Here is a 14,245-nt window from a genome sequence, read left to right on the forward strand (position 1 = left end):
ATCCTAGAGGCAGTAGGGAGACCATGCAGTTGATAAAAGAGGAGAATGACATGGTCACATCTATGCTTAAGGAAAATCACTTTGTTAGCAGTATTGACTTGAGTAGCGAGAGACTTCAGACAAGGAAACCAAAGAGGCTGTTGCAATAATCAAGAAGAGATGAGGGCCTAAATTTAGGTGGTAGTTGTGTGAAGAGAGAGAAGGGGTAAGATGCAAGAGATGTTGCTGCAGCAGAAATAGAAGGATTTGGCAACTGATTGGATATGTATGGTTAGGAAAAATGAGAAGCTAAGAAAAACACTGAGGTTAATGAACCTTGGAGGCTGAAAGGATGATGGTGCCTTCAACAGAAATAGGGAAGATTGGAAGAGAAGAGGGCTTGGGGGAGAAAAATAAATGGATCAGTTTTGGACGTGTGAAGAGGTCTTCAAGATATACGGTTTGACACATCCAATAAGCAACTGCTGTTCTAGGCTAAAGGTCAAGGGAGAAACTGGGACTGGCTATATTGATGTGCAAGTCATCTTCATAAAAATGATGGGGGCTGGGGAAGTTACTAGTAACGAGTATAGAGGGAGAAGAGGAGAAGGCCTAGGATGGAACCTTGAGGGACAACTATGGTTAGGGGATAGGATGTGGACAGAGAAAGAGAGGTTACAGAGGACTACAAGAAAACCAGGAGAGAGTAATGTCACAAAAAACCCAGAGAGGAGAGTATTTGGGAGGAGAGGTTGGCCAAAAGCATCCAATGCAGGAGATAAGCCAAAGAGGATGAGGACTAAAAAAGAACACCATATTTGACAACTCAGATATTATTGATAACTTTGGGGATAGAAGTTTCAATTTAGTGGTGATGATGGATGCCATACTGTAAAGGGTTGAGGAGTAAGTGAGAGGAGAAAAAGTGGAGGCACTGAGTGTTAACTAGCTTGTTCAAGTAGCTTGGCTAAGAAATGGAGGAAGGAAATAGGACAATAGTATAAGGGAAAGATTGGGTCTAATAAAGGTTTTCCATCTCTGAGAAGATGGCAAGGGATGGGATCTAGTGCATATATAGAATGGCTACCTTTTGTCAGAGAAAATGGAAAAGATTTGCAAAAATCATCATAACATACTTTGTTCTCCATCAAAGACAGTGGAATCACTAAATTTGGACCCCAACATTATATTCCTGGATATAGAGGAGATAGAAAAGTCTCTAAAGAGAACAAAGATGGAAAAACAGTTGGATTGGACCAAGTGTATGTAGAGGAGATCTGGATACTATATTTTAGAGGTGACCTAATTGTGTTAGCACTGAAGGACTAATATGTAGGAAGGAAATATACCAAAAATGTAAAAAAAATTATTCCTTAATACTTAAGAAAGGTGACTAGGAAGAGAACACATCAATAACTATTGACCTCTAGGCCTACTCTTCAAGTTATATGGAACCTTTTATGATATCTGAATCAAGGTAGCAGTTAGTACATGAAAGTAGTAATAGAGACTAAGCAGCCTTTCATAAAAAAATAGTTAAAATGGATTAAATGTTTATTATTCCAGAATTAACAAAGATGCAGACGTTTTAAGATCCCATTATGCTTATTGGTTATTGATTTTTTAAAAAAATGATTTGTTGGAACAAAAGTCCACCTTACATACAGACACCTCAAACTCAACATGTCTTGAACTCTTTTCCCCAAAAGACCTTCCCCTTTCCAAACCTCTTTATTTCTGTTGATGGTACCACCATCCTCCCAGGGGTGGTAAAGCCGAGCTAAAGAGGGTTCTTCCTTGTCTACTAGGTTATACACTCTCTCTCTCTCTCTCTCCCCTCTTCCACCTCTCCTTTGCCTATCTATCTCTCCCTCTCTTTATTTCTCTCTGTCTCCGTCTCTCTTTCTCTCTGTCTATCACTCTCTCTCCCTCTTCTTGCCTCTCTCTTTCCTACCTCCTTTCTTTTTTTTTCTACCTCCTTTCCCCCATTTGTTTCAACCCCTCAAATTTGGGATAATAGATTTAAATGATGGAATAAGAACTATTTTCCATGGAAGCTCAGAGGAAGGCATACTCCTTCAACAATTTACTTCTTATATGTAACATTCTGTCTTCCTCAAATCTCACGGATTTGGACTATTGACAATTGGCAAGCCTTGTGCTTAATCAATTGTGTTGCCTGGCTGGCTGACTGATTCTTCGTGTCCTGGTAACCCAGATATCATGAAGCTTGCAGATACCTCCTCACTAGACAGTCACTGTTCTTAGAAGCTGTTCCAAAGCAGGAAATTCTGGGGGGCTGCCAAATCTGTTTACCCCAGGGCTGACTCTGTCCATTATTCCAGAAATGAAGGAAAGAAAGAAGTAAACATTGCTTTGACCCACCTTCCTCCACTGAAGTATTTCCCAGGAGGATGTATTCTCCATGGCCTCTGGACAACACCATTCCTAGACTGCATCAAAGAGCAAAGGAAATTGTTATTCATCAGCATCAAATAGCCTCTAGTCTTCCATGCCTATTTCATAGAAATTCAGAGTCGGAAGGGACATAAGAGGTCACCTAGTCCAACCCACACTATTTTTCTAGTCTGGACCTGTGACTTCATCCATGTGGGGAATTCCAAGTGTAGAAACTACCACCACCAGTGAAGATCAACAACTCCTCCATAACTTACAATGTTAGAGTTTCCTGGGGCATGGGGAGGCTTAGGGACTTGTTCAGAGGATGTGTCAGAAGCGGAACTTGCATGAAGTTCTTTCCAAGGCTGGCCTTCTATCCTCCATGTTATGAGACCTCTCCCCTTCTTTTCTCACCCTATGAATTTTCTTTACCTTTGGCTCAAGAACTAAAATAGTCACCCCCCAAAACTTCACACTCTTCCTCCACCCATTTCATGATTCCACCTCTTCCTTTTCTAGATAAAGGCACTTGACAATCTTTTTACCTAGGAACCCCCATTCCCTTGTTACATTAGAGAATACCTACTGAGGATCCCACAGAAAGAACCCAAATTGAGTAAGTTGTCTATTAAAAAAAATCTCACCTATCTTCTGCCTCCTTCCCCTACAACTCAATCTGACTTTGTCCTCCTCTGAAGGAAACCTCAACTGACACTTCACAGGCTCTCTTCACCCCTGTTATTCCTTAACTTCATCTCATTCCAAGTTCTCACTGATATATAAATACAGTGCCACTCTAATAAGATAGATATGGTAGTTGTACCTAACATCTCTACCATCCAAAAGCATTACAGATAACTGATAATTTGTTCATAAATAATGAGGAGGTTCTAGAGAAAACAAGTCAGAGAGAAAATTATTTTTTCATTCATTAAGTCTACATGAAACCTAGCATCCTTGTGGGTTTTTGGAAGCACAAAAGAGCTCAAAGATGCAAACTCAATGCTTTCATTTTATAGATGAAGAAACTGGGGGCCAGAGATACTAAATGAGGGCTAGCGTTTGGGAAACCTGGACCGGAGAAAGACCAGTCTGACTCCCCCTTCATTGTTCTTTCCCCTACATCATTCTGCCTTGTTAAGCTAGGAATCCTTCCAATGTCACTTCAACACATTGCAGTGCCATCTGTCCTAGCATGGGTCATTCAACTCACCTGAAAGGGGTGTCACTGATGCCTGTAAAGAAATAATCATTGGTGAGGAAGAGAACACGCCTCTGCAACAAGAGAGGAGAAAATGGAGTTTGTTTCAGTGTGGATACAAGCTGATTGATTGGAACCATGTCTTTTTGCAAAATACCCAGAGGATTCTGACAACTGAAGAGACTGGAAAATCCTCTGTTTTCTCATCTTTCCTTCCTTCTCCCTCCCCCACCTTATTCCCATTTCTCCAACTTCTATCCCTTAGCGGCTCTGATCATCTTGAAACTGCATAGCCAGAAACTATCTCAGGAGCCATCACTCCCATCTCTGACAGGGAAGTGGGGTTTTATGCTTATTTTCTGAGACTAGCTCACTAGGCAGCAAGACAGAGATGGAACATGGGGTTAGGATGAGCATATGAAGTGGCTCCTATTAAATGCTAAAAATGCCTGGGGCTTATATATACACAGAACCAGCCTGTAAATCCACTTCTATATACCTTCACCAAGGGAAACTGGCTAAATAGCTCCTTTCTTCTGCTAGATACCCATCTTGTACAGGTTGTCCTTTTGAGATTTTTTTTTTTTCATTCAAAGCTTCTGTCTTTGATAATCAGTTTGACCACATTTCCCCTATATAAAAATTCTGGGAGAGAGAATTGGCAGGAGGCAGTGAGATTTGTGCCGTGCCTTGTATCCCCAAAGTCTTATCCATTTAAAAAAAAAACCTTTTTGGTATACATTTGCAATTTGCTTAGTGGGAAATAATGCAGAGGGCCAAACCCTGAAGCTTACTCAGGAGATGTACTCTCTTCTCTACACAATTCCACAATTCACCCCTTGGTGTTACTTTCGTCTGGTCCTTCTCTCTCACTCCCTGGAACAAAGTTCTAGAAAGGACCCAGAAGGAGTGGAAGAAAGATAAGGAGGAGGAAGGTTCAGTCTGCTAAATTTAGATTTCTGGGAAATTGGCTTCAGATAAAACCAGGATCAAATTTGTACAAGCTTACCCTCTTACATTCTTTTTTTGTATTGGTTCATCTATTGGTTGGTTCATCTATTCTAGTATTTCTCCTCTTGGTTTGTGTATCCCAGTATTTCTCCTTTTGGTTTATCTATCCCAGTATTTCTTCTCACCAGATAGAGTAGGAGAAGTGAAAGGAATGGGGAAGGAGGCGATCCTATCATATGCCCCAGGGGAGTGATTGAGTCATGTTTCAGATATTATTTGAAAATGGCAAAAGAAAGGCAAAAGAATCACTAAGAGAAAGGGGGTGTTGGGAAGCTGGGGCAGGCTGAGAGTGAAGCACAGAGGACAAGGCAAGGGGGAGCCCTGGAACTATCAGGGTAGTCTCAGAACTCCTTGTTTCTTGGCAGTAATCAAGCAAGCCTTGGCTGCAGAAGAGCAACTTTAGGGAATTCTGGGTGGTTCCAGCATGGCACTTCCTGCCTGAGCCAAATATCACTGGAGCCCAGTCTTCCCCAAGCCCTTGGCTGGCTGCCTGAGCCCATTTCCAATCAGAGCCAAATAGAGCCTGTGGCTCAATACCAACAGCACCTAACTCATCCCTAACCTAGCAAAGAGAGCAGCTTTGGGGTGTTCCATGTAGGTTCTATCACTATACCAGTGCCCTGAGCCCTAGAAAGGTCCTAGACAAAATACAGCCCTGACAGTCCCTGAAGCCTGTAGCAAGAGCTCAGCATTGGAAGTAGCCTCTTAGCTTAGCAGCGGGAGAAAGGACCCAAGACAGAAACTTTAGCAGGGAGAAATCCTAAAGCCTATGACAAGGGCCCCCAGGTCCTTGCCTGGCACTGGAGCTGCTAAGTCCTTTGAAGTGGGGACCTAGTCTGGCCCAGTGTACTCAGGACTATACAAGCTCTGCCACTGCTCATTTGGGGGCCCAAGGATAGGGTCTTTGATGAGCAAACCAAGGAAAACTTTGACCACTGTGAGGAAATTCTTTGGTTTGAGAGATGGCTAGAGGTAATCCCCTACAGAGGATAGCAACTCCACAGCAAGTCCAGGTAAAGAATCAGAAAAAAAAAATGCCCTGGCCACAGGGACTACAGGAATGCCTGGAGGAAATGAAACAAGAAATTCAGAATGGAAAAACTAGGGAGGAAAGAGTGGCAAGGAAAACTGACATCTTAAAACAGATGGTAGAAAGCCTCACTCAAGAACTGAATGCCCTAAAAATTAGACTAATCCGGATAGAAATAGATTCAATAAGACAACAAGAAATATCAAAATAAAATGAAATATTGAAAAATAGAAGAACATCTAGGAGTGCAATATCAAAAACAACTGACTTGGAAAACAAGTCAAGGAGAGATAATCTAAGAATTATCAGACTTTCTGGAAATCATGATCAGAAAAAAGTCTGGATACTACATTTTAGGAAATTATAAATGGAACTTCTCAAACTTTTAGACCCAGAAGGCAAAATGAAAATAGAAATTTACCAGTTATCCTCAGAAATCAAATGCAAAATGAAAACTCCCAGAAACATCTCAATCAAAATCCAGAACTTCTAGGTCAAAGAAAAACATACTATAAAACTGCCAAAAAGTAGTTTAAATACCAAGGAGCCATAATAAGGATTACACAAGACCCAGTTGCTGCCACTGAAAAGATGAGGAGAGCTTGGAATATGATATTGCAAAGGTAAGAGATAAAGGTTTAAACCAAAGATTACCTATCTGGCAAAATGAAGTATAATCCTACAGGGGGAAAACTGACTTTTAATAGAAGACGTTTCCAAGCATTCTGGTCAGAACTGAATAGATATTTTAAAATGGAAATGCAAGTGCCAAGAGAAACATAGAAAGGTATACATATTTGTTTAATCAAACAGAAATATGTGGGGATGAAGTGTTCCTATTTTAATAAGGAGATTAGAGAACCTTAATGTCTTTTAGGGTCATGGGGAAAAGTTAAAATTATAGAGAGCATGTGGGTTGTTTTGTTCTGTGCAGATGGTTTTGGGAGAAGACAAAAATGGAAGGTCCATGGGACTATATTAGGGAGGAAAGGAGGAAGAAGGGAAGAAAAATCACTATTATATTAAGAAAGTGCATAAGATGGAGAATAAGCATATATTAATGGAGGAAGGGATGAGGGGAACAAGTGTCCCATGAACCTCGCTGTAATCTGAATCAGATGCAGAGGTTCCCAAACTTATTTGGCCTACTGCTCCCTTTTTAAAAAATTACTCAGCACTCCCCTGGAAATCTACTTTCTTTTAACCCTTTAGCTTGTTTTTTAAAAATTTGCATCATTTTAAAAAAATAGAACATATTTTTTAAAAATTATACATATTAAATTAGACAATTTATTATGAATTTGTGGGTTTTTTTCCCTGTATTGAAATTTCGATGATGCAATATTGTATCATGTAACCATATAGTACTGTATTGTAAACAAGTCATTACACACACATATTACTGCTTGATGCATGCTGGACTTCCTGACAATGTGCTACATGCTTGTCTGCCAACACCTGCTTGTTAAGACCTGTCTGCGGACTTGACCACTGATGGGTTATAACTTGCATTTTGGAAAATAATGTAATCACTATGACTTTAACTCTGTTACACAACAGATGAAACATGTACGAATGGTTTTATAAAATTTTCTTATCTTTTCTTCTTTCCTTATGCTTCTGCCGCCCCCTTATTTTTATTCAACACTCCCCATTTGTACCCAAGGCTACCACCGCCCCCCTGGATCATTTCAGTTCCCCCAAGTGTGGTATCACCCACATGGGGAACTTCTGTGAGCACAAACACACCTGCACATACATATACAAAGATTTCATTGTAGAAATACATTAAACTCCAAAGGGAGTTAGAAAGGGACAGGGACAAGAGAGGAGCAGAGAAAAGGTCTAAGGGGGAAGGTAGGATAGGTGAGAGAAGAAACCGAACAAACTCAAATGTCGAAGGGAAGAATGTGAAGGGAGAATTAAAAGGGAGGAAGAAAGAGATCAGGGGCAGAGTAAGGAGAAAAGAAGAGCTGCAACAAGGAGGAAGCAGACGGTTTCACTTATGAGATCATAAGCATCAGGCAAACTGTCTTCTCCCACCTGCTTCTTTATAAAGAGGGAGGTGAAAGCAAAGACAGGAAAAAGTACAAAGGGACAGGATACAGGGAAATATACAATTAATAATCATAACTATGAATGTGAATGGATGAACTCACCCATAACATAGAGGAAGATGATAAATTAAAAAGATTTGAAAGAAGATAGTAGAATGAATTAGAAAGCAGAATTTAATAATGTGTTGTTTGTAAGAAACACACTTGAAACACAGAGAGTCATATAGAGTTCAAATGAGATCCTGGAGCAAAATCTATAATGTTTCAGCTGAACTAAAAAAAGCAAGATAGATAAAGTTATTAATTATTTTGCAGCTATGCCTTTAGGCCTTTATTTTTATATTTAAAAAAAATTGCTTAATTGAGATAGTAGTGAGTGGAAGGGAAGGGAATGAGTATTGATATAGCACCTACTATGTACCAGGTACTGTGCTAAGGGCTTTACAAATTTTTTTTTGATCTGCACAATAACCCCGCGAGGTAGGTGTTATTATTATTCCTATTTTGCAGTTGTGGAAACTAAAACAAGCAAAGATTAAGTGACTTGTCCAGGGTCACCTAGCTAGTAAGTGTCTGAGGTTGGATTTCAACTTGTCTTGACAGATTAAATTTAAAAAAAAAACATGCTTGCTAAATGAAAAAAAAAATAACAAACTATTTTAAAATACAAAGAATAATTTTCCCAAAACAAATAACCTTGATTTAAAAAACAGAAATGGGGTATTGGGAATTTATGAAATAAAAAGACTGAAAGTAGAAATGGGGTACTGGGGATTGATGAAATAAAGAGACCCACCTGTTCTTTCAATGGCTCCTCACACATTGTGGACAATTATTCATAGGTATGTGGGTATTTGCAAGACTGTGGACCCTAATCCCTTGTGCCCTTGCCTCTAGCTGGAAACTGAATTTATAGGAACAGAGCAAGGAAAAGGTAAGATTGCCTTGTCTAGCCTGTTGTGGGGGAACCCAAAGCAGCTGGTCTGAGGTCCGTGGAAATCAGACCCTAGGGGAGCTCAGCTGCTTGCAGAGGAATTTTCCCAGCCTACCTGGTGTAGGTAAAGGGAAGAGCTTGCAGAATTCAGATGCTAGACCAAGTGAAAATGAAGGCATGGGTTTAAAAAGAATTTCTTTCCTCCCTACTATTTTTTTGTTTGCCTTTCATGAAAATATGTTTGTGGAGGAACTTTGAGTCTAATTGTTGCAGGCAGATGCTTGTGCTCTTTTAGCTTAGTCAGATGGGAAGCAGGAGGAGGAGGAGGAGGAGACAAGAATAGCTCTGGGGGGAGGGGAGATGTTGGGAAGGACCAATACAAATTCTGTGGGCTGAGTAGATTGAAAAAAAAAAGAAGAAGAGGTAAGAACAGAGATTAATGATTTCTTTAAATGATGTTCAATGCTACCAAAACTATAATATACCAATCATTCACATTCATACAGTGTTTAAAGTTCAAAAAGGGCTTTCCCACAATGATACTATGTGGTGGGTGTTAATGAAGAGGTCAAATCATAATTCTCTATGGTTATAGTGAATACAATACTTATATAAATAGCATAATGCTAAAGTTCTATTCTGATGCCTCATCATGATATATTAGTGACTTTAGTGTCTGAAAGTTATGCCACAGATTCACAGAATTTCATAATTGGAATGGACTTCAGAGTCCTAACCAATACCAATACAGCAATACCTTCTACAACTAGTCTTTCCTTGAAAAACTCCAGTGAGAGGGGAAACTGCTACCTACCAAGGCAGCCCATTCAACTTTTAGACAACTCTAACTGTTAGGAGGGGCAGTGGAAAGAAAGAGCCAGGAGAGAAAGAGTCAGGAAGACCCAAGTTCAAATCTGACCTCAGACACTTATTAGCTGTGTGACCTTGGGCAAGTCACTTAAGCCTATTTGTTTCAGTTTCCTCATCTGTAAAATGAGCTGGAGAAAGAAATGGCAAACCACACCAGTATCTTTGCGAAGAAAACCCCAAATGGGGTCACAAAGAGTTAGACGTGACTGAAAGGACTGAACCACCACTAACACCACCGCAACTGTTAGGAACTTTATCTTTAAATTAAACCTGTGTGCCTCTCTGCAGCTTCTGCCCACTGCTCCTAGTTCTGCTCTCTGGGGCAAAGTAAAACAAGTTTAATTTCTTTTCCATGTGACAGTCTTTCAAATATTTGAAGGCAGTTATCATGTCTCCCTTAATTCCTATCTTTTCCAGGTTCAACTTCCCTAGCTACTTCAATGCATTGTCATGTGGCATAGTCTTCACTGTGGAGGATACTTTACTTTGGACATGTTCTGGCTTGTCAACATATCCTTTTAAAAATGTGGTACCCACACCTCAACACAGTGTTCTAGTTGTAGTCTAATCAGAAGGACAATAGATAGTTAATCTACTAGCTAGATGGGCGCATGCCCATCTCAATTTCAATCTCAAGGCCCCTTACTTTATAGGCCACCTTATAGGTCTGGCTGCTTTCCAGTTTACCAACATCCTTATTAAAATGCTGCAAATGTTGGCTGACCAGAAGAGTACAGCTGAACTATTGCCTACCTAGGCCTGATGTCTACACCATTTTGTCTGTCATATCACACTGACTCAGACTGAGCTTTCAGTTCACCAGAATCCCAAGATCTTTTTCAGATGAATTACTTTCTAGCTACATCTATAACTTGAGAAATGGATTTTTTTAGCCCGAGTAAGACTCACATTTAACCCTATTAAGATTTATTTTATTAAATTCAACCCAACATTCTAACCTGTCAAAATCTTTTTGGATCCTCACTGTCATGAAATGTTAGCTCTCCCTCCTAGCTTTGTTCTAGCTACAAATTTGATGGGCAGACCATCTGTGATTTTATTCAAGTCATCGATAAAAATGTTAAACAAAGCAAGGCTAAGGAGAGGTACCTAGAGCAACTCCTTCCAAGTTGATACTAAACTTTGAATCTATTCAACCTGTTCTGAATCAACATAGCTATATATAATAACTAGCCTCCACCTTTCCTTCTTACCTACAAACAGCGTGAGAGGCTTTGCCAAATTTAAGTAAATTATTTCTACACCATTCCCTATCCTACCAGTCTAGTACCTCTTTTTTTTTTAATGGACATAATGGCATTCTGGAACAACCTTGGTTATTTATATTATTTTAAATTACCTGTTTTTGAAGAAATTGTTGTGTTGTGAAACTAGTGTGTGTGTGTGTGTGTGTGTGTGTGTGTGTGTGTGAGAGAGAGAGAGAGAGAGAGAGAGTGTGTGTGTGTGTGAGAGAGAGAGAGAGAGAGATTATTGCTTCCTTTTCTTCCCCTAGCCCCACTGGTAAACATTCTTGAAATCTTTAATTCAATTTTTAAAGTTTTCTTGATACAATGCAGTCATTTTTGAAAGGTAGCCTCTTCCCTATCCACCCCATTACGAGACTTTCCTTGCAAAAAAGGCAAGACCAACTGAGACTTTATTTGACTACTGCTTACTTTTCAAGATGTTCAGCAGCTACCCCTTTAATAATATAGTCTAATATTTTGCCAAAAATTTAGGTAAAATTCACTAGCCAATAGTTTGCATCTTCTTTTTTTGAAAATCAGGATAACATTTGCCTTTTTCCCATCCTGCAGCACCTCTTCTATTCTACATGATTTTTCAAAGATCTCTGATAATGTATGACTTAGCAAAAACATTTGCTAGTTCTTTTAATACCCTAGAATGTAGTTTGGCCGAACTTAGTGACAAATTCATTAAGGGCATCTGCCTACATCTTTTTATTTTGACCATAAGAACAGCATGAGAACCTTTGCCAAATTTAGGTAAACTATATCAACAACTTTCCCCTGTACTACCAGCCTATTTAAAAAAAAAAAAAAAGAAAGAAGGGTAGTTTGGAATGACCTGGATTATTACTATATTATTTCTTTTACTAGCTTTTTTCTTATCTTTGGTTTAAACTCCCTATTAGCCATTTTTTATTTTGTCTGTACCAGTACAAAGATTATTTTCTTTGACAGAGAAAATAGAAGCAAAATAAAGAATTAAGTAATTCTTCCTTCTGTTTTCTCTAATCATAGTTCTACCAGTGCCAAGCAGTCATATTGTCTTTTCTGTCATCTTCCTCTTATCCCTAGTATAGTTAAATTTTTTTTGGTTTTCCCTAGCATTCCTTGACAGTCTCATCATTCTGATCTATTCTCCAAAATAAACACACCCAATTCTTTCTATCAATCTTCACTGGGCTTGGTTTCTAATTTCCTTATAATCATGGCCACCTCATCAGTATGTACTCCATTTAGTCGATATGCCTTCTGAAATATGGAGTCTGGACTTGGATGCAATGCTCCAAATGTGTTCTGACTTCAGCAGAGTAGAACCCCAGTCCATTTTATTCCCATTACCCTATACCAGTAGGGAAAGATTCCTCATCCCATCTGGGACTCCAAGTCTCTGCTTATACCACCTTACCCCTTTGTCCACAGGAACTTTCACATCCATAGTGAGAGATCCGGTTTCCCCGTTGATCATAGCTGTTCTCAGCTGCAAGGAGAAGAGAAACATTGGAATTTATCTCCTGGCTTATACTGGAGCACTGGAGACGGTGGAGGATACTGCCTATCCCACTTTAGTGGAGGTGAAGATGAACATTTGAAGTCTCTGTTCTCTTTAATCTGGACAGACACTACACATGGAACCCAGAACCAATTCTGGATTCTTGGAATTCACTGCAATCATTCAATTCAATTCAACTAATTATTTATGAAGTGCTCACTACATGTTACATGTTACATAAAGATGAAAAAGATCCTACCCTTGAAGAGCTTTTTTATGGTGCAATTGTATTGAAAACACAAATAATTATGCTTCAAGGTAGAGGGTGTGAAGACAAAAAGGAGACATTTGGACAAGGTTCTAGAAAAACCTGCGGTGGGAGGGATCACTTTAAACTGGGGGTATGTGGCATAGAGAACCAAGGAAGGGGGGATATAGCTGATCCAGGTCATGAGCCTTGCAAAGGATTGAAAGGGGAAGAAGAGATCTGCTTCAGCATGGATCAATGTGCAGCACATTTTTGTTTGTGTTTTTATCACTGAAGAACTTGCAGGAATGTAGATTGGTTGTGGTGGTTGTTATTGAGTCGTTCCAGTTGTGTCTGACTCTCCATGACCCCATTTGGGGTTTTCTTGGCAAAGATATTGGTGTGGTTTGCCATTTCCTTCTCCAGCTCATTTTACAGATGAGGAAACTGAGGCAAACAAGGCTAAGTGACTTGCCCAGAGTCACACAGCTAGCAAGTATTTGAGGACAAATTTGAACGTAGGTCCTCCTGACTCCAGGACTGGGGCCCTATCCACAGCACCACCAAGTCTTAGACGGCTGACTTAGGCATTTAGAGATTAAATGAATTTGCCAGGGTCACACAGCCAATATGTGTCAGAGGCAGGGCTTGAACGCAGGTCTTCTGGATTCTAAGGCCAGCTCTCTATTCACTCTGCCATGATAACAGCATATTTTATCATGATAAAGACAATACAATACCAAAGAAGTTCACACTTCTATGGCATCTTAAAAGTGCTTTCCTCACAGCAATCCTTAAATATTGTTGGTTAAATATTGTTATCCCTATTTTACAGATGAAAAACTGAGGCTCAGAGGGTCTGAGTGATTTGCCTATTGTGCTAGTACATGTCCTCATGTCTTGAACCCGATCTGACCACAGATTCAGTGCTCCCCTTTTAGATCACTGAACTGCTAAGGCTGAGCCAGGTAGGCAGAAGTATGGTCTAAAAAGAAACGAAGAAAGACTCCCTTCTCTTCTAACCGGACCCAGCAATGGCCCCAGTAGCTGTAGAATGGATCTGAGTGTAGGAGACCATAACTGGAAAAAACATTTGGACAGATTCCAGGTCAATCGCTTAGCTTTTGGGGAAAATGCCTTGTGTCGGGGAAATAGACTGAGTTACTCATTATATTCATGAAAACAAGCAGACTTTAGGTTTTGATAAATCTTTTCTTCTAAAAGGCTGTCCTTCATTCTCTGGACAACCCAGTGAAAGAAGGAGGAGAGCATGATTTTTATCTCCATTTTACAGCTAATGCAAGAAATGAAGTGAAAGATTCCAATTCATGTGAAATGTCTGTGGCAGAATCAGAATCAGGCCTGAAATCGGGGTGTCGTCATTCTCACAATCATGTTACACTCATATAGTGTTGGCAAAACACTTTCCTCACAGCAACCCTGTGATGGAAGTAGTGCAAGTGTGATGATTCTGATTTTACACATGAGGAAACAGAGGGCCAGAGAGATTAAGGGCTGTGCCTAGGATCCCACAGCTAGTGAGTGTCTAAGATAGGATCGGAATCCAGGGTTTTTGACTTCAAGTGCAGAGTTCTAGCCCCTATATCACAATACCTCTCATTCACACACTTTAGAATGTCCACTCCTAAACTCAGAACATTTTTTTTTTCTGTGAGATTTTATTCAGAATATCTAGGCCCCCTTTGCCTTAAAGTGGAAAAAAAAGGACTTGCTGCCTGCCTGTTCTCCCACACAGGAGTTTTTAAGAGGAAGAGAT

General features: G+C 39.8%; 1 protein-coding gene across 1 annotated transcript in view; it reads right to left on the reverse strand.

The window, feature by feature from the left end:
- Positions 1–14,245, reverse strand: part of CACNA2D4 (calcium voltage-gated channel auxiliary subunit alpha2delta 4) — a 163,442-nt gene that overhangs the window by 110,627 nt on the left and 38,570 nt on the right. Inside the window, exons 18-20 of the mRNA XM_027857342.1 lie at positions 12,138–12,209; positions 3,593–3,654; positions 2,365–2,432 (exon numbers count right to left, since the gene is read on the reverse strand). Of these exons, the coding sequence (XP_027713143.1) occupies positions 2,365–2,432; positions 3,593–3,654; positions 12,138–12,209 (202 nt within the window). The remainder of the gene's footprint in view (positions 1–2,364; positions 2,433–3,592; positions 3,655–12,137; positions 12,210–14,245) is intronic.

The sequence above is a fragment of the Vombatus ursinus genome, unplaced genomic scaffold, assembly GCF_900497805.2.
Source record: "Vombatus ursinus unplaced genomic scaffold, bare-nosed wombat genome assembly UNPS02012082.1, whole genome shotgun sequence".
In the NCBI taxonomy this organism is placed as follows: domain Eukaryota; kingdom Metazoa; phylum Chordata; class Mammalia; order Diprotodontia; family Vombatidae; genus Vombatus; species Vombatus ursinus.